Genomic DNA, 19,285 nt, shown 5'->3' with positions numbered 1-19,285 from the left:
AAAGTCGAAAAAAGTCGATCCATGCACTATTTTTGAGTTTATCCACTCCGAACATCGTAAAAAAAAACATCTGCACGAAAATTTTCACAAGAAAATCCGTTGATGGTGCAACAAAGATTTTTTTTAAATAATGCTACAATGTAAAACCAATTGATAAACATGTGAAACAAACTGTATTTTGCTTCCAAAGAGTTCCATTTTTATATGTTATAAATATATTTTTATTATAGTTCCAGTAAGTAGCCCATTCCCGATACATAAGTAGCAGCCCTCAGCCCTCGTACCAGATTGTCGGTTGCCTTGCCAGTAAGGTTGATTTCAAATTGAAGCCATATGGAAATAGCACCTTATTGACGACCGACAATAAGTACCCTTTTAAATTGAAAATGGCACATTTATAGTCTCACAAATAGTTGTACATACAGGGGGCCTAGCCAACATGACCATCAGTTCAATTAAAATTATCATTTATTTAAGGACCAACAGATCATCACAATCGTACTTGAAAAAAAGAAATGTGTACTAAGGGTTATGCAGACGGGACTGACGAAATCAGTCGATTTGTTCAGGAAAATAATTGTTCAATCTCATCTGGCGTCCACACGTACACAAATTAAATCAATTTGCATTCTACTATGAAAATTGGCATTTTTGTGTCCGCACCTGTTGATTTGATCGGGGAATCAAATTGGTATTTGCGTCCGCACGGCCCTGTTCGATCGGAGAATTTCATCAGATTGGCGAAAAATTGTCTCGTCTGGAATGTCTGGATACAACTTTAGCTATGACAACGTTAAGGCTCCTCTTCACGTTGGGCCAACGCCAACGCCAACGAGGGACGCAGCCATGCGGTAGAATGAGATAGCGATATCACTTGGCTCCCTCTAACGCATAAATGCGTCCTTCGTTGGCGTTGGCGTTGGCCCAACGTGAAGAGGAGCCTTTACCTATAGCCCCCTCCACCAACCCTCCACACTCGTGCGCGAATCGCGGCGCGAAGACGCGAACGCGAGTGTGGAGGGGGCTCTTGGTTTTACAGTACATGGCCCTTTAAATTTTCGACATTCGCAGTTTTCGCACGTATAGTGCTAGTTACCGCACTAGGGCGGTTAAGTAGCACCATGTACTGTAAAATAATCATAATTTGAGTTTCATATGGCGTTTCGAATTACGAATCGCCTGATGATAATCATTACCGTCGCCCATGGACACCTGCAGCTGGTTTGTAAGCTCCATCATCATTAAGGTATATGTGTGTTATATGGAATTTGCTTTTTGCTTCCATCTCATACATATTAACCTTTTGGACGCCAATGACCGATATATCCGCACCGCAGGTCCAACGCCAAAGACGGATTAATCGGTCACAGACCACAGAGCAACATAGACCTACGTGATGCCTACGTGCATATGCGGAAAGTTCAATTTAAGTTTTGACACTTCGGTGACGTGGCGTCCGAGAGATAGCAATTGTGTTTCACACGGCGTCGAAAAGGTTAAAATAATGCACTAGAACGAGATCGAAATATATGCCAAGTTTCTTTATAGTTAATCAAACCAATTTGTAAGTCAATAAGAACCAGGAAAACTATACCTACCAAATACCTACTCATTCTTTTCTTTTGGGTGTTATCATAGACTTATAATAAGTATATAAAGACGGTGTCTCAGCGAGCTGTCACTGTTGCCACTTTTGTTTAGTGTACGATTAACAAAGAGGCCCACGTTGCTGTAGCCATGTCGATAAAGTCATATCGATAAACTATCGACATTTCTTGCAATTTTAATTTTACTTCAAAGGCTTAACGATATCTAAAATGACCAAAAACGCTTTTATTCTTTATTGTGGTTATCAGATCACAATTTTATAGTCACGCCCCAGCAGAGAACCAAGGGAAAGTTCAGATATTTAATTAAAATACATAAATACCTCCTAAAATAGGTGTTCCGCAATAATTGAATTATATTATTATATTATAATATATTCATTAGAGTCTGGCTACTGAAATTTTACACAAATGTTTGGCGGGAAATTCAAAAAATCTTGGGCTGGTCACACTTTGTGTAGTAGGAATTATAGTTTTGATACTAGACAATATTATTGATTTTCTGTGCACAAGTAAGGTACCTAAGCAAATAAGTTAAATAAACGTTTACGTGCACTCAAAGTCAGCTCACATAATTTGTACCTAGGGTTGCCAGATGGTCGGGATTTGGCGGGATTCTCCCGATTTTCAGCATGTGTTCCCGATTCCCGACAAAGTGAAAACTGTCCCGAAAAACAGCTTCAGGTTATAAAACAATAATTTCAACAATGGGCAGAGCAGCTGACGTAGTGCGTAGTGGTGTAGTGGGGTAATGTAAAATATCGTTGTTTTAAATACAATTACTTTAATTTGAATGATTTTTTTTCCCGACTTAAGTCCCAAAAACCCGAAAAATTGATATTTTTTCCCGATAATAGCGCCTTTCGATCTGGCAACCCTATTTGTACCACTATTTAAAGTACAGTCAACGACAAACACATATGTTTACGTTCCAATATTTAGATTTTATGGATATTTTTTTGAACTTTTAGTTTATCCGTTTCTTTATACACTTATCCTGTTTATGAGATTCAGACATTAATAAATTCACGTACTTAATCAAAGTAATAGGCAAATGTTAGAACTAGTACTTAAAGTATCAAAATATTTATAGAGCACCAACCTTCTAATTTGTTTACATTTGGTTAGGTAGGACTTGTAAACATTGCAGTTTTTCGTTATACAAAGCTACACGTCGACATCGCACATTGTCGTAATTATTTACGAGCTTAAATAATAGTTTGCAAACCTCACTCAGTATAGAAATTATTAATATTATTTAAAATAAACCCCTTATAAACCGCAAACAATTTGAATGAATGACATAAATTGACAACTGACTTTTAGCTTTTTTTTAAATCATAGACAATTGGTGATACAACAACGAAATATCTGTCAACAATTTTTGGCTAGCCAGACTCTATCCATTAGCATTTCAATTATGTTTATGTTTAACGAAGATATTGAAGCTTCAATTAATCGCTATTTCGTTCCGCTGTGTAGCGTTTATCGATATATAACATGATTAAAATCGACTTTTCACATCCCTAAAAGAGCACACATATACGCTTTTACGCACACATACACAGCCTGGGCGCATCAAGAAAGGCAACACTTGATTTGAAGTCCACCTTGTCAACAGTATAGTTGTCCTTTTTTGACAAACGGCATTTTAAAAGAGCGAGGAGAGAGAAATGATACTAGTTGCTGCGTCGTGAAAGAAACAGAAAACGTTGGGCCCTTGGGTGTTATACCTTAAATTACCTACTGTCCAACTATGTTTACCACTACATTTTTACAAATAAATATCTTTATCTTTTCTCTCAGTATATGATTGAAATGAGATAGTCATTTGACAAACTATAATTATATATTGCTGTCCCACCTAAATGCCACTGCACTGTTCGAACGAGTGGAAGGTGGTTCGCAGTACGTCTATTAAGGAGCGAGAAAGAGATAGACGGATCGCACCGGTACTCACGTCTGTTAAGTGTTCGGTAGCTAACACACTATCGCACCGCACCAAGGTCATTGTGGGACGCACCCATAAGTAAGAGGGAGAAAGGGATATCGCTTTCTCCCTTTTACTTATGGGTGCGTCCCACAATGACCTTGGTGCGGTGCGGTAGTGTGTTACTCCTTACTCCAGCTACATGCGCCGTGTGCAAGTCCTAAATCACAACGCGTCATGCGAGAGCCAGTTCAGATGGGACAATTTTTCGCTCAATCTGATTAAATTGTCAATTTATTTTTTGGGATTTGGTTGCATAAAAAATTCGCTTGCTGATCCTACTTGATTATACAATAGAGGCTGTGCGGAAAGAGAAGAGTCGTGGAGTAGGTATATTGGGCCCTATACATTCTATAACTCTTACTCTGCTACCGTCATAAATATACATATACAAGGGTCGAAAATTGGTATTTTTCATCCGCACTTCCGCACCTTCCTATTTCATCCTATCCTATTTCAATCTTATGGCTGCTCTACACGATGGGCCAGTGCCGGCCACTCCAAGGGACGCAGCCATGCGGTAGAATGAGATAGCAATATCACTTGCTCCCTCTAACGTATAAATGCGTCCCTTGGAGTGGCCGGCGTTGGCCCATCGTGTAGAGAAGTCATTACAATCGAAACAAGTAGGATCAGCGAGTCAATTTATATTTGCATTCACAACCAATACAACACAATTAAATTGTCAATTTAATCAGATTGTATAAAATCTGTCCCGTCTGGTTCAAATTTGCAGAATGAAACGTAAAAAGAGGTATTGTCTATGGTTCATACTCATACGGCTGTATGGTTAATTATTACTGGCAACGATATGAGCGCCATTGTAAAAACGAAACAAAATGTCTATGGTTTGAAGTGACAAATGGCGTCAACACACTATTTTATAAAATTGTGTTATTTATAAATACAACTTAATTAATATAAGAATACAGTAAATAAATATACTATGATAAAATTTAATGTTTAATATATATATTGTAATTAATTACGTTTATAAACAATTAAGAGACACAAAATTGCTACAAAAGTTTCCGCGTGTTTCCTTCCCGCGCACATCGTGCTAGGTGGAAGTTGGTCATGGTCGTCCGACAAACGGAAAGCCGCCATGATGGCTTTCTGTAAAGTACGCCCAATATGTAAAGTTTCGTTACGGTTTTTCATTAATTGTGACTGAGTGCGTGCAAAAATTAACCATGGGAACGAACTAGAGTGTGTTAAGTTCAGTTTACGGTCCTTTAGGACCTCCTGGAGGAGCTATAAAGTGTTTTATGAGTGCATTTTTGTGTCGACGCTAGCGTGTTTTGTTCTGTCAACAAAATGTCGAAGCTCTCGTTTAGGGCGAGGGCCCTGGATGCGTCGAAGCCAATGCCCATATATCTCGCCGAGGAGCTTCCGGATTTACCGGACTACTCGGCGATTAATCGTGCAGTACCTCAAATGCCCTCTGGAATGGAAAAAGAGGAGGAATGTGTAAGTATTTTGCGCATTTAGATATCCATTGAAACTACTGTGTGTCGGCCATTATGTTTATGTTGCGTTTTCTTACCGCTAGGGGCGTTTCACTATCAGAAAAATATTATTTGTCGAATAAATACTACATTGTATGATAATGCGTCTTTATATCTAATAAAACGTATTTATGGATTTTATAAATTAGCTTAGCAGAAACTTTACTTCTGTCAGTCTGATACGTCATATAAATCCAATGTAATTTTGGCGCGTTATCACCACATGGTTGCTATCAGTCATAGGTCCAATAAAAAACTTAATTGCTGATTTCTCGTTCATTATAGGGCTTAGCAAGCCAGTTTTTTGGCATAATCGAGACGAATAAGTGTAGAAATTTCTGGAAAATTGCGACTGGTAACGGATCGGTCTGTCATATGTTATTGTTTACTAACAACAACGTACGCCGGTACGCTATGACAACATGCATTATCAATTATTTTGATTATTCCATTGGTTATATTAAACATATTATTGTGGAAACAACATTGTTTACACATCCGGAGCATAAAATATTTTTCTCATTTATTTGCATTTAGTCGTTTTGTACCGTTTAATATTAAAATCGACAGTGCTTGTTAACTTTCAGTTCAATATTTTCATTGGTAATTTTACTGGAATACACATGAGAATATTGAGTATGGGGCGTATGGCTAAGATAAAACAATGTTATATTTATATTTTATTAACACTGAGCCTTGCAAAGGTTTTCCTTTTCATCTAAACAAATGTCATTGTACTACAGACATACAGCAGTACAGTACAGAACCCTCTTAACCAAACTGATAATTGGTGGTAGAAATTGCCAATATAACTTAAATCGAAGCATCTCTCATCCTGATAATTTTTTTTAGTATCATTTGGTGTTATGATTGTCTTCTTGGCTAGATTCCCTAGAGTCTGTATCTTTCTTTATAGACAGGTTAATAGATAGGTTTTGTGTTCTCTAGCAATCTTAAGACTGTTATGAAGACTTCATCAATTTGATAACAAAATAACACCCTGTTTTTGATTACTTACATCTTTAAAACATGTCTCTTCTTCTTCAGATCTTTTTACCAGATAATTTATATTTGATATTTATTTAAATAAAATTTTACAGCATTACAGCTAAGGCCAATGCGCTGTAAAATTAAGTAAGTAATAAAAGCTATAGGTACTAAAAATAATATTGTGTCACTAAATAAGTTAATTGGGTATTTGCCTGATTAGTCATGTCAGTTCCTTTTCAACTGTCAAATAATTCTGTCCGTCTTAAACTACGTTGTTGCTGGGCATAAAAGAATTTGGGGCCCGTTTGGGAAGTAAAGAAAGCTAATTTAAGTAACATTTTTCTACTATGATTTTCTATTTATTATGGGTAATCAAATATACTGTTACTGTCTGTCCTTTGGAGCCCCCTGAGGATGAGGATCCTGGGCACGGGCCCCATGTGCCCTTATAGTAGAGCAGGTACTGACTGTATGGTACATTATTTTGCTAATATTCAGTAAACTGACCTTACACAAACATTCTGTCCCTGTAAATGACAGAATACACAGGCTTAGGTATGTAGGCACATATAGTAAACTATAAATAGCTTGTTATCAGTGAGTCATGTAATCTGCGAACATTGATACGTCAACAGTCATTACGCGGAGATTGAGTCGCGGCACTAAAACCAGGGTACCTACCTAGCTACAGCTAGACAATGATGTAATTATCTGTTTGTCTTTTAATGGGTACATCATAGAACTATTACGTTATTTATAGGGTCGGCAACGCGCATGCAGCACCCCTGGAGCTGCAGGCATGAATAATACGGTAACCGCTTACCATCAGGGGGGCCGTATACTTGTTTGTCACCGACGTGGTGTAAAACCGTCAAATGCTGTTTTACGTTTGGAGTTTATGAAGTATCATTGGTGGGGTTCATAGCACGCGGTTTCCATCGGCTTGCCTAGTTTTCTAACATTTGAGAATGGTTCTTTATTTATTTAACCAATCTGCAAAGAAACCTTACTGTACAAAACGCACACTTAATGTCCTAAAGGTTCCGTCAAGCAGGCGCGTTTTCGTAAAAGCGGGGCGCCCCACTCACGCCCCGCCCAGAAAACGCGCCTGTGTGACGAAGCCTTAAAGTAGCTTTAGCTAATAAACGAAAACCACCTTAGCTCGGGCTTCCCTGTGAATATTTTGCACACTGCCACTGTTAAATATTTATATTTTTTTTAGCAACTGCTTATAAGTAGACAATCTTAAAACCCAACTATCTCACTTAAAAGTGGCTTCTGATGAAACCCACTGATTCATATGTGATGTTCCACGGCAAAAGGTACCTTATGGCGGCTGGCGCTTAAGTTGCATAGCGCCGCAATAATATTGGAGCGACGTTAATAATAGCGTAAGCGCCAACCGCCATAAGGTACCTTTCCCGTGGGACGTCACATATTATTCGTTTCAGCCGACATTTGAATGACCTTGAGGCTTATTCATAGGTACATTATGGCCGTATGTACCAAATGTGGCCAATTTAAATGCGACAGATGCCTAGATTGGGCTGCAGTTAGCTCTATCTAGAACTCGTTTTAGTCTAGACATTTCTCTAACCAGGCTATTGTAAAGCAGGTTTTTTTGTACTCGGTGGCTATGAATTTATTAAGATTCTATCTAGGTACCTACATATTATTTTTATTTTTAACGAGCAGAAACGTCTGTGAACGACGCTATTAAGCTTAGAATAAATTTAAAAGTGGAAAAATTACCGTCTTGGGTGAGACTTGAACTCACAGCCTCTGGATTTGGGTCTTTTTGTTGAAAAAAACGTTTTAAAAATAAGTCACGGCAAATATATAACAATTATGAATCTAATACGATCATTTACATTCTTCTGCTTTCATAAATAATAGTTACTGATTTATAAAAAAGCGTTTTTCAATTAAAAGACATGTCAAGATCGCTTACCTTCTTTCTAATGCTAAAAGAACGAACTATAGTGTACCGTCAGTTTTTAGTCTAGCCAGTCGTGACTTAGTTGTGGGCGGGTAACGCCTACTCTACAGTCACGTCTCCAGAGATTTTTTGTTGAGAACCTTCGGTCGTTGGCTGTTCGGACCTACTCTATCTACTACTAGTCAATTATACTCGTAAAATATAACCGTTTAATAACAAAGATCGTCCAGGATGTGAGCTGCGTACCTCCCGCGTTCTCAAACTGACCATACCTTCTCACCGTACTGGTTTTATGACTAATTCGTCTCTGGAATTCACTCCCTCTAAATATTAGACAAGCTCCAAGTAAGTTTTCTTTTAAGCGGTTGTTGCGTAAGCATTTGCTAAAACAAGAGTTCGAATAATATCCATCATTATTATATTTATAGTATGTATTGTATAAATATGTAGTAGTTTATATATATTTTATTTATTTATGTAGTTTATATGTATAGTTTGCTTTTTTTATTCACTGAATAAGTATATTTCTCTCTCTCTGCACCAATTGTAGATGTCTGTTTGGCCCTATGGTTGACTGGTAGAGAATGCCATTTGGCATTAAGTCCGCCATTTGTACATTTTTGTATATACTTTGTGCAATAAAGTTTAAATAAATAAATAAATAAAGATTGATATTACATATTGTAGTGCGCATCTATTATTTTTTCGCGATCATGTCTGGTAATAATTAGTTGGTGATTTGTTTTTTTGTGTATTGTTATTGAATAATAGGGAAAATAAGGTCTCTTTAGTATGATAAAGAGTAGTTTACCATATTTAGGGCTAATTTAGACGGTGCACGAACTCGTATGCGATTTTAGTTACATTGAGGGACTATTGGCGACATCGAATTCAGCCGACCAATCAAAACCACAATGTAATGAAACTCGCAATACTCGCATGCGAGTTCTCGCACCGTCTACATGAGACTTTACTCTCGAGCAAAAGTGGAATTACGGTATTAGATTTGTGTTTTATCGAATGAATACATTTAAATACAAAAGAAACAATATTAGATATTATACGTAGGTTAGATTCTTAAGAATATCAGATTTATTCTTGATATAGTATTGTTGGATTTACGTGTATATTCCTACAACTACAATATCCTCTATTTTATTTTATTATACCTGAACGAAACAAATGGCGAAAATAAATAAAACCGACTCTATTTGTCAACAAATGAGGCTTATTTTCCTTTGTCGAAATCCTGCATACGGGTAGCTAATGCTAATTTCCTTTCTTTATTAAAGCTATTGTTCAGAACAAAATCAATGTAGGGTAGGTACACTGGTACAGTCACCTGCAATAGTATGTTACCCTTCGAAGGCCGCAAAAATATGTGACAAGCTCTTAAGGCTCTACAAATAAGATCGTGTCAGATATTTTTGCGGCCTTCGTTGTGTAACATATTATTGCAGGTGTCTGTACAGTTGCCATCAGATATATCAGAGTCGCGGAACTGCTCACAAATATCTGAACGCGTACTCTAACGCCTTTGATAATAGAGGCGAGTTAAGATATTCGTGTGCAACTTGGCCGATGTTTGCAATTTACCAAGTATTTGGGAGATGACTTGTACATCAGATATATCGGATCGGGCAGGGTGCTCAAAAATATCTGAACATGCGGTTTAAGGTCTCTATAAAGGTTCCGTCACACAGGCGCGTTTTCCGGGCGGCGGGTGAGCGTTTTATATGTAAAAGCGGCGCGCCCCGCTCACGCCCCGCCCGGAAAACGCGCCTGTGTGACGGAGCCTTAATAGAGGCTTTGTTTAGTTATTTGTGAACACCTTGGCCGCTCCGATAAATATGATGGCGACTGCACTAAGGGAGTAACATCGTAGGTATATGTATAGACGTTAGTGTTTTCCCATTTATCTTATCGTATTCGATCTTATCTTGTAGAAGATAGACTTACGATTGTTTAAACGAATTATCGATTATCTACTATTGTGACGTTCTATCGTAGTAATCGTACCAACCCGTTGTTTTTGCTGATTCACTCTATTCAATAAAGCTTTATTACAAGTACAGCCAGCCGCTGTGACTAAGCGAGCGAGGTGTTCAAAATAATCTGAACACGCTATTATGCTCTTAACATCAAGTTTGTAACATTCAGTTCAGATCATACCTAAAACGTAAAGCATAACGGATAATGGCACCCACATGTTGCACTGCACACTCTACTCGTATGTTGAAATGCTCAATAAAACCTGTAACAATTAACATTATCAATAATATCATGTACTTAGGCATCAATTAGATTAAAAATGTCTGCGAAAATAATAGGTTTAGTTAGAGAAAAAACCGGGCAAGTGCGAGTCGGACTCGCGCACGAAGGGTTCCGTACCATAATGCAAAGAAGAAACAAAAAAAAAGCAAAAAAAAAACGGTCACCCATCCAAGTACTGACCACTCCCGACGTTGCTTAACTTTGGTCAAAAATCACGTTTGTTGTATGGGAGCCCCATTTAAATCTTTATTTTATTCTGTTTTTAGTATTTGTTGTTATAGCGGCAACAGAAATACATCATCTGTGAAAATTTCAACTGTCTAGCTATCACGGTTCGTGAGATACAGCCTGGTGACAGACGGACGGACGGACGGACAGCGAAGTCTTAGTAATAGGGTCCCGTTTTACCCTTTGAGTACGGAATCCTAAAAACACGTTGAGTAGCGAAACAGCATTTTACACCAGCCAAGGCAAGTTGAATCTTATGCCAACGTCACAAAGACTAACTTGTCACTTTAAGTTTAAGCTGACGAGCATTTTTACAACGATATAAAAGTTTTCTGTGATGCAGGTAATTAAAAATGTATATTAACTATTGAAATGTAAACGGAGTTGCGCCCTTTTTAGGGTTCCGTACCCAAAGGGTAAAACGGGACCCTATTACTAAGACTTCGCTGTCCGTCCGTCCGTCCGTCCGTCCGTCCGTCTGTCACCAGGCTGTATCTCACGAACCGTAATAGCTAGACAGTTGAAATTTTCACAGATGATGTATTTCTGTTGCCGCTATAACAACAAATACTAAAAACATAATAAAATAAAGATTTAAATGGGGCTCCCATACAACAAACGTGATTTTTGACCAAAGTTAAGCAACGACGTCGGGAGGGGTCAGTACTTGGATGGGTGACCGTTTTTATTTTTGCTTTTTTTTGTTTTTTTTTTGCATTATGGTACGGAACCCTTCGTGCGCGAGTCCGACTCGCACTTGCCCGGTTTTTAAAATATGGGAGGTAGGATTCTCACCCTCGCGTTGTATTTTATTTTAAACCCGCGTGACGTCACGGGTGACGTGAGATTTACTTATATTGCCGTCTATTTACATAAAAGTAATGATAACAGGTACATATCTCAAGTTAATAGCTTTTTTATTATAACCGGGGAGGGAACAGACAAGTAATTAGTAAATTAAAAAAGCTTGAAAAAAAATGTGCATATGGAAAAGCTTCGCTTTTGTTATTAGTTAAAGAGTCTGAAGGGTTGTGTTTATGTTTACTCATTTCCTGTCCTGTTGTTGCTTACGAAGCCGCGCTGCAACGCTGCATTCGAATTTAGTGTGGGAGAGAGACGTAATGACGGTCTTATCCTTTTCTTCTTCTTCTACCTAGCGTTATCCCGGCCTTTGCCAGGGTCCGCTTTCCTCCACGGTATCGTCTTGGGTCGTCCCATTCGTTTTTCGTCAAGTTCTTAAATAAGTCCTATTCTGCTTTCGTCACTCATTCTACATTGAAAGCCACCGACGATTGTGACGAATGTACCATGAGTGACGAAAGCAGAATAGGACTAATTTAAGAACTTGAAGAAAAACGAATGGGACGACCCAAGACGATACCTCCTCCGCATTGCGCGATCCTGGGCGTCGTCTCGTGTGAGCCCCTTCACGCGCATATCCCATTATCCTTCTATTATAAATAAATAATGTTTTTGTTAATGTATTTTGGCTTTTATCTTTAAATATAAAAAGCTCAATTTTCAACATCTCACTCATTCCGTTTCATATGTCATCAAACATTACAATCGCCGTGATAACGCAGTGACGCAATAAAAGAAAAGCTAGGAAACCGCCGCTAAGTGTGCCAGTGACGGTGGAATCGGTTACATTACAAAACTATTGTTATCTTCTTGCTGTTACGTTTCCCGAGATGTACAGTCAGCAGCAGAAGTTGCTAAGCGGGCGAGGTGTTCAAAATAACCTTGACACGCTCTTATTAGCTTAACAATAAAGTCGCGTCAAGATCATTTTGAACACCCGGCCCGCTTAGTAACTTCTGCTGCTGACTGTACGACTACAATGTGCTTCTTTATAATGGGGTTATTGCAAAATTTATATACCATTTAAGATTTATATTGCAAGTATTCCACATATGTGGCTTTCCATGAAAGAAGGGTCCCCATGCTTCATGTGCAATAAGGACCTTTCTGTCAGAATTTTTGTTGGACTTTCAGATAAAAAAGGTCCTTGTTGCAATTGAAGCATAAGAAACCTTGCGTGATGTAAACTTATTCAAAGGTTAACTGGAAGAGATCCCTTAAAGGGATAAGTTCGCCTTTGAACTTCTTACTATTTATTGTTATTTTTAATATGTCTTTTTGTACAATAAAGAGTACTACTACTACTTAAACTTGGAAAGCCACATATGAGATGGCGATGTCAAAATTGCCATTTAAAAGGATTATATACCCCCATATGTTTCCCGCCCTCGCTAGATCGTTTCATGCACACATATGGGTCGAGCTGTGACATAGTTTTCATGTCGGGGAAGCGCCCGCGGGATAAGCAACACGGTTATATGCAAAGATAGAAACCTTCTACATTCATACCACACAGTAATACACTTTATGTTACATATACACCTATATACCTCGTCGTTTTCGGATACGTAGGTAAATGTATAAAATAAGAGTAAAAACCCGTTTTATGGTTAGGCTTCGCAAGCAATTTTTGTGTAACCTATATGTGACGTTATCTATTGTCGATGGCGCTTACGCTATTATTAACGATGCTCCGATATAAATACAATGCCGCGCGACGCTGTGCGGCGTAAGCGCCCTTTTCATAGATAATGCCCCATATAACTCCCACAATCTACGAATCTAATGACTCCTCGTACATACATTGATAACTTTAAATTACTTTATATAAGAAACTTACACACTAGTACAAAACACGATCCTTATTCGTTACAACACTTTTTAGGGTTCCGTACCCAAAGGGTAAAACGGGACCCTATTACTAAGACTTCGCTGTCCGTCCGTCCGTCTGTCCGTCTGTCTGTCACCAGGCTGTATCTCACGAACCGTGATAGCTAGACAGTTGAAATTTTCACAGATGATGTATTTCTGTTGCCGCTATAACAACAAATACTAAAAACAGAATAAAATAAAGATTTAAATGGGGCTCCCATACAACAAACGTGATTTTTGACCAAAGTTAAGCAACGTCGGGCGTGGTCAGTACTTGGATGGGTGACCGTTTTTTTTTTGCAATTTTTCCGTTTTTTTGTTCATTATGGTACGGAACCCTTCGTGCGCGAGTCCGACTCGCACTTGCCCGGTTTTTATTCACTACAGTGTCAAAGACGTAAGTTAACATAAATAACGCTCATTCGGCAGTCGTGCAAAAGAAAGCGATGGCAGCAACTAGGATCATTCCAAGGTTGTTTATTTCGTTTATTAACTTCTTTTTCCTGTTTACATCAATGACTGTTTTTGGAGTCCAAAAAAGAGGTTATACCTACATCCCGCAATCCTAATCCTATTGTATTATTTATACGGTATAATACTGACTTCTAATTATGGATAGTTATTACAAATCTTCTTGTTAATTATATTAGCGATGAGCGAGTAATTACCAATATTTATTCGCCGCGCCCGAATTGTTAGCTCAATAGAACTAATAGGTATAACTTTTATCAAGAACAACAACCACAGGTAGTATACAGTACACTGGTTCCCTTGATCCTACTACCCCCCCATGTCCGGCTATACTCTGTATCTTTAGGTATTTAAATAAGGGGTCATCCATTAATTACGTCACACGTTTAGGGGGAGGGAGGGGGTCATGAAAATGTGACATATTGTGACATGAGGGGGGAGACACAAACTTTGTGACGTCACTTTAACTTCATCAGTAACCGAAAATTTATTTAAATTATTTAGTTCGCTGTTCATTTAAATAACAAGTTTTTAAAACGAAAATAGTTTTTAATCGTTTAATTTGACCCCTAAAAGTAAACAAAATCTACCCTCAAATCGCTCCTTAAGCCAGTTGAAGGTAGATGATAACATTACACGATCAAATAATGTAGGTTAAAGTCAGGACGTTCAGTGACAGATCCACGCGGTTTTGTATTTGGTTGGTTAACCAATAAATGTTAACTACCCAAAAATGTAAAACCAGTTTGTTTACTTTTATTTAAATACCTAAATATTTACCCATAGACTATAGTGAATGGAATATAATACCCAGTATCAGAAACATCGAATTAATCCCAAATTCCCGAAATAGCGAGCCAGACGAGGGGTGTTATCATGGTAACGGCCTCAGACTCCGGCCCATCTGTCTCTGTCGCTCTAACGACACACCCCTGCGTGGGAGGGAGCCCGAGGTCACATTATCGGGCTGTTGAGGAAAATATATTGTTTATTAAGTTATTTAATGCGCTACTAAGTTATGAATTAAGTAGAGACGTCTAATGAAACTTTGCTAAAAATAGTTTGTTAAAGAGAAATGTTCATTAAAATATTTAAAATGTACAAGAGGATAATTTAATATCTGTGTTGCTTTAATGAAGTCTGATCACGAATGTTTACTGAAAATAAAATAAGTTATATTTATAAAATATTAATTTCATGTCCAGTAGAAAAATCTTATAACGAAGCCAACGCATTTAATTAAAAATAATATGTTGTTCGTGTGATTCTTGTCGTTAACGAGGCAATTCGCTTTTTAAACCAATTTTTAAACACTTATATTTTTTGGCGTTGGAGGTGACAACTTATACTCTGTATCTTTAGGTATCTAAATAAAAGTAAACAAAATCTACCCTCAAATGACTGCTTAAGCCAGTTGAGGGTAGATGAAAACATTACATGATCAAAATAATCTAGGTTAAAGTCAGGCCGTTCAGTAACTGTACAATAAAGGCCTGTGCACACCGGCTGCGTGTGCGTGACGTGCACGTGTGCGTGCGGCGTTGTAGTATACAGATTCTTATGAGAGACGGCACACCGCTTGCGTGACGTGTGCGTGTGCGGCTCCAACATTTTAGCGCACGCGCACGCACACGTCACGCACACGCAAGCCGGTGTGCACAGGCCTTAAATGTTATAACTAACTACCCGAAAATTTACATTTGTTTGTCTGCTTTTATTTAAATACCTAAGGATACAGACTATAAGTAGAAACACAATTTTAAGTTGTTTAAATTTACAAATTTTATTATCATTTCATTTCAAATATTCGAATGCAGGTGCAGAAAAGGTATACGGTTCACATTACGCACGACCCTGCATAATATGCCAATCCCTTCGAAATTGCCTCGCCAAATCGCCGGTATTACCCCAATAGTATAATGTCACATGTGATTGTGTGCGTCAGGAGCTTGCGATCTTCTCGCAATGCGAGAATTGTCAATGATCCGATCTGTTACGGTTTTTGAAAGTTTGAACCGAGTCATCAGTTTTATTGATGGGGTTGACGAGTTTTTCTCGAGTTGAGAAGGGTTCCATGTGGTCCTACCGAAGACATATATCACAGATTCTACGATCAGACGTTTTGTAGGTATTACTTAAATATTAGTGCCATTCTCAACCAAAAGGGTGCTTTTATGTTGATTGTCAATAAGGCGCTGTTTCCATATAACTTCAATTTGAAATCAACCTTATTGACAACCGACAATGTGGTACATTTTGGTTGATAACGTCACATTAATCTAATCTTTATGTAAGTCACTTATCAGTTATCATCTATATCATTAAATTCATAATTATAAATACCTATTAGGCTAGTTTTTCGAAAGTACTTTGCCTTATCAGCTTATCACTGTCTCTAACGTCGCCAAGTACGAGTACGTAGACAAGTACTAAGTACTAACCTTACTGTCATTCATGACTTTCATGAGAAACGTATCAACTCTTGTCATGTGAAAATCGACCATAATTCTTTAAACATAAGGTCTAATTTGTGAGAAGTATGTTTTGAATGGTACACTCTAAAAAAAATTTGGTTGGCCCTATCAATATTTTGATAGTCGTAATCAAGCATCTTGATTCCATACGAGCCTAACAAGGACTTCGACATTTCAAATAAGGTAATTCTGATTGATCTTACTATTGCTATGTAACTGAGCCAACTAAGATCTTGTTCAATATATACATGAAAAAGAATTATGGTAACTAATTGACCCTAGTAAGATCAACTAAGCTTGATATTTATTGAATCAACCTACGTTACATAATTATGTCAACAAGTTAATAATAGATGCAAGGTATACAATTGTTAGGATTAATCAATACCTACTTTATTAGTTCAATCACAGATACACTTATTGTTTTAAGTAATCAGCTTTCATTGATTTATATAAGATCGTAATTGTTGTAATTAACTTAACGTCAACTAAGAAGAAACTGCTCTTAGTTGGTCTTCATTTTTTAGAGTGTATGTATTCCAGAGTCATACCTATTAAACTAGGCTTTTATTCTTTTATAGTGTAATGAACATGCGAACCAGGGTGCCTAGCCAATATGACGATCGTTCGATTCTTAGCGATTTATATTAGAGTGAGTGAGACAGAAAGCGTTTCGCTGTCGTAGCGCACACGATTGGCATCTTGGCTAGGCCCCCTTTTATCTTATCACAAAACGCATGGCCCTTCATTTAGATTAACTAATTTTGCAAACACATCTCACTTTAACACTTTTGTAAAATCTACTCTATGTTTACTATAATAAAGTCGAAAGTCCAATGCACGCTATAACGTAGTAGGTCGTTGAGAAAATTCCTTGCCTCGCCACTTTCAGAGGAATTAGACTGAAGTAATCGAAAAAGGTTTCTAATTCTAACGTAATTTTCTACAGTTTCGCCCTGGAGTGTTAAAAATGATTGGACGTTTCTTTTTCTTATTAGTATCAAAAGATATGAAATGAAAAGGTTAATATTTATTATTAATGTTCAATTTCAGTTAGAGTATTTATAGTTAAACCTGATTGCCTGAAATTTATACGTTTTTGACTGCTTCGACAAGCATACGACTCGTTGAAGAAGATTCTGAAAGGACTACGCCTAAAATCGCGTCTTAAGCAAAAAAAGCTTATTAACCAAAGTAGCAGGGAACAGAGGGCCTACCGCGAACCACGTTCGAAGTGTTCCCTCCCTGTCACATTTACGTACTAATTTATAAGTAAGACAGAGAGGCAACACGTCGAACGTGATTCGCGGTAGGCCCTCAGTGTATTGTATAATGGCGTGTTACGCGGGAAATCGTATTAAAGGCCTGTGCACACCGGCTGCGTGTGCGTGACGTGCACGTGTGCGTGCGGCGTTGTAGTATACAGAGCCTTATGAGAGACGGCACACCGCTTGCGTGACGTGTGTGTGTACGGCTCCCAACATTTTAGCGCACGTACACGTCACGCACACGCAAGCCGGTGTGCACAGGCCTTAAAAGTGATCGCATTAAGCTGGTTATAGTTAAACTGTACAACAATAACATATCTATTTGCTCAGTTGGACTTGCACATAGTGCGCGCATGTTTTTTGGTTAACCTACTTCTGATAACGTGACAACGCTCCGCAGAAATAAGTCAAGTTCAATGAAATGATAACGGCTTGTATCTTTCGTTTCCGTTCAATTCACGCACACATTCAAACTAAAAGGTCTTACATAGACAAGACAGATATAAATACTCTAACTAAATTGTACTTATAAACTGAAATAAATGTCATATACTAAGAAAAACCGGGCAAGTGCGAGTCGGACTCGCGCACGAAGGGTTCCGTACCATAATGCAAAAAAAAACAAAAAAAAGCAAACAAAAAACGGTCACCCATCCAAGTACTGACCACTCCCGACGTTGCTTAACTTTGGTCAAAAATCACGTTTGTTGTATGGGAGCCCCTGTCCCGGAATCCAGGACAATTTACACTTCGATAGCTAAAATTTGGGAGCAAACGAAAAAGCTGGGCTTTTCAAACAGCATTTAATGACAACTAGTGTAAAAAACAAAAGGTAAAACAAAATAGCATAAAAACATAGACAAAATGTATAAAAAGTATAAATAACATAGAAAACCTCGAATGAGTCCTCGACAGCCCCATTTATTTTATTCTGGTTTTAGTACCTATTTGTTGTTATAGCGGCAACAGAAATACATCATCTGTGAAAATTTCAACTGTCTAGTTATCACGGTTCGTGAGATACAGCCTGGTGACAGACGGACGGACGGACGGACGGACAGCGAAGTCTTAGTAATAGGGTCCCGTTTTACCCTTTGGGTACGGAACCCTAAAAAGTGACCAAGGCCTCCAGTGGCCCAGGCTGGAATCGAACCAGCGTCCTCTGCTATCGCGGCAGGTGCCTGTGCCATTCGGCCACCGGGCCATAGCGGCATAGATTGAATTTTTCCAAGTATATGCACTTCTATTAAAACAAATTCAAATATTTTCTGAAAATAATTTAATTTGTTCTAATACTTCTAATAAATTGTACTTACTTTATACTATTTATTTATTTAATCTAAAGATTAAATAAATAAATTGCACAAAAGAATTTTTTTATCTTATAGTACAAAAGGCGGACTTTGCCATAAGGCATTCTCTACCAGTCAACCTTAAGGCTAACTTACTACTTAAGGTTACTATGACAAGAATGGAACCCTCTCATCATCTTCCTCGCGTTGTCCCGACTTTTTGCCACGCCTCATAGGAGCCTGGGGTACAGTTGGCAACTAATTCCAAGAATTGGCGTAGCCTAGTTATTACGTAAGCGACTGCCATATGACCTTCAAACCCTGAGGAGAAACTAGGCGTTATAAGGATTAGTCCGTACCATTACGCAAATAGCGGCAAAAAAATCATGATTGTTGTATGGGAGCCCCGCTTAAATATTTATTTTATTCGGTTTTTAGTATTTGTTGCTATAGCGGAAACAGAAATACATCATCTGTGAAAATTTCAAAAGATACAGCCTGGTGACAGACA

General features: G+C 38.0%; 1 protein-coding gene across 1 annotated transcript in view; it reads left to right on the top strand.

Annotated features, from left to right (window-relative positions):
- The first annotated feature begins 4,606 nt into the window (after window positions 1-4,606).
- LOC134676846 (uncharacterized) overlaps window positions 4,607-19,285 on the top strand; it is a 118,739-nt gene continuing 104,060 nt past the window's right edge. The window contains exon 1 of the mRNA XM_063535227.1: window positions 4,607-5,067. Within this exon, the coding sequence (XP_063391297.1) occupies window positions 4,915-5,067 (153 nt within the window). The 5' untranslated portion in view covers window positions 4,607-4,914. The remainder of the gene's footprint in view (window positions 5,068-19,285) is intronic.

The sequence above is a fragment of the Cydia fagiglandana genome, chromosome 25 (assembly GCF_963556715.1).
Source record: "Cydia fagiglandana chromosome 25, ilCydFagi1.1, whole genome shotgun sequence".
NCBI lineage: Eukaryota > Metazoa > Arthropoda > Insecta > Lepidoptera > Tortricidae > Cydia > Cydia fagiglandana.
The sequence above is the reverse complement of the archived record's forward strand: the minus strand, read 5'-3'. Positions and strand labels throughout refer to the sequence as shown.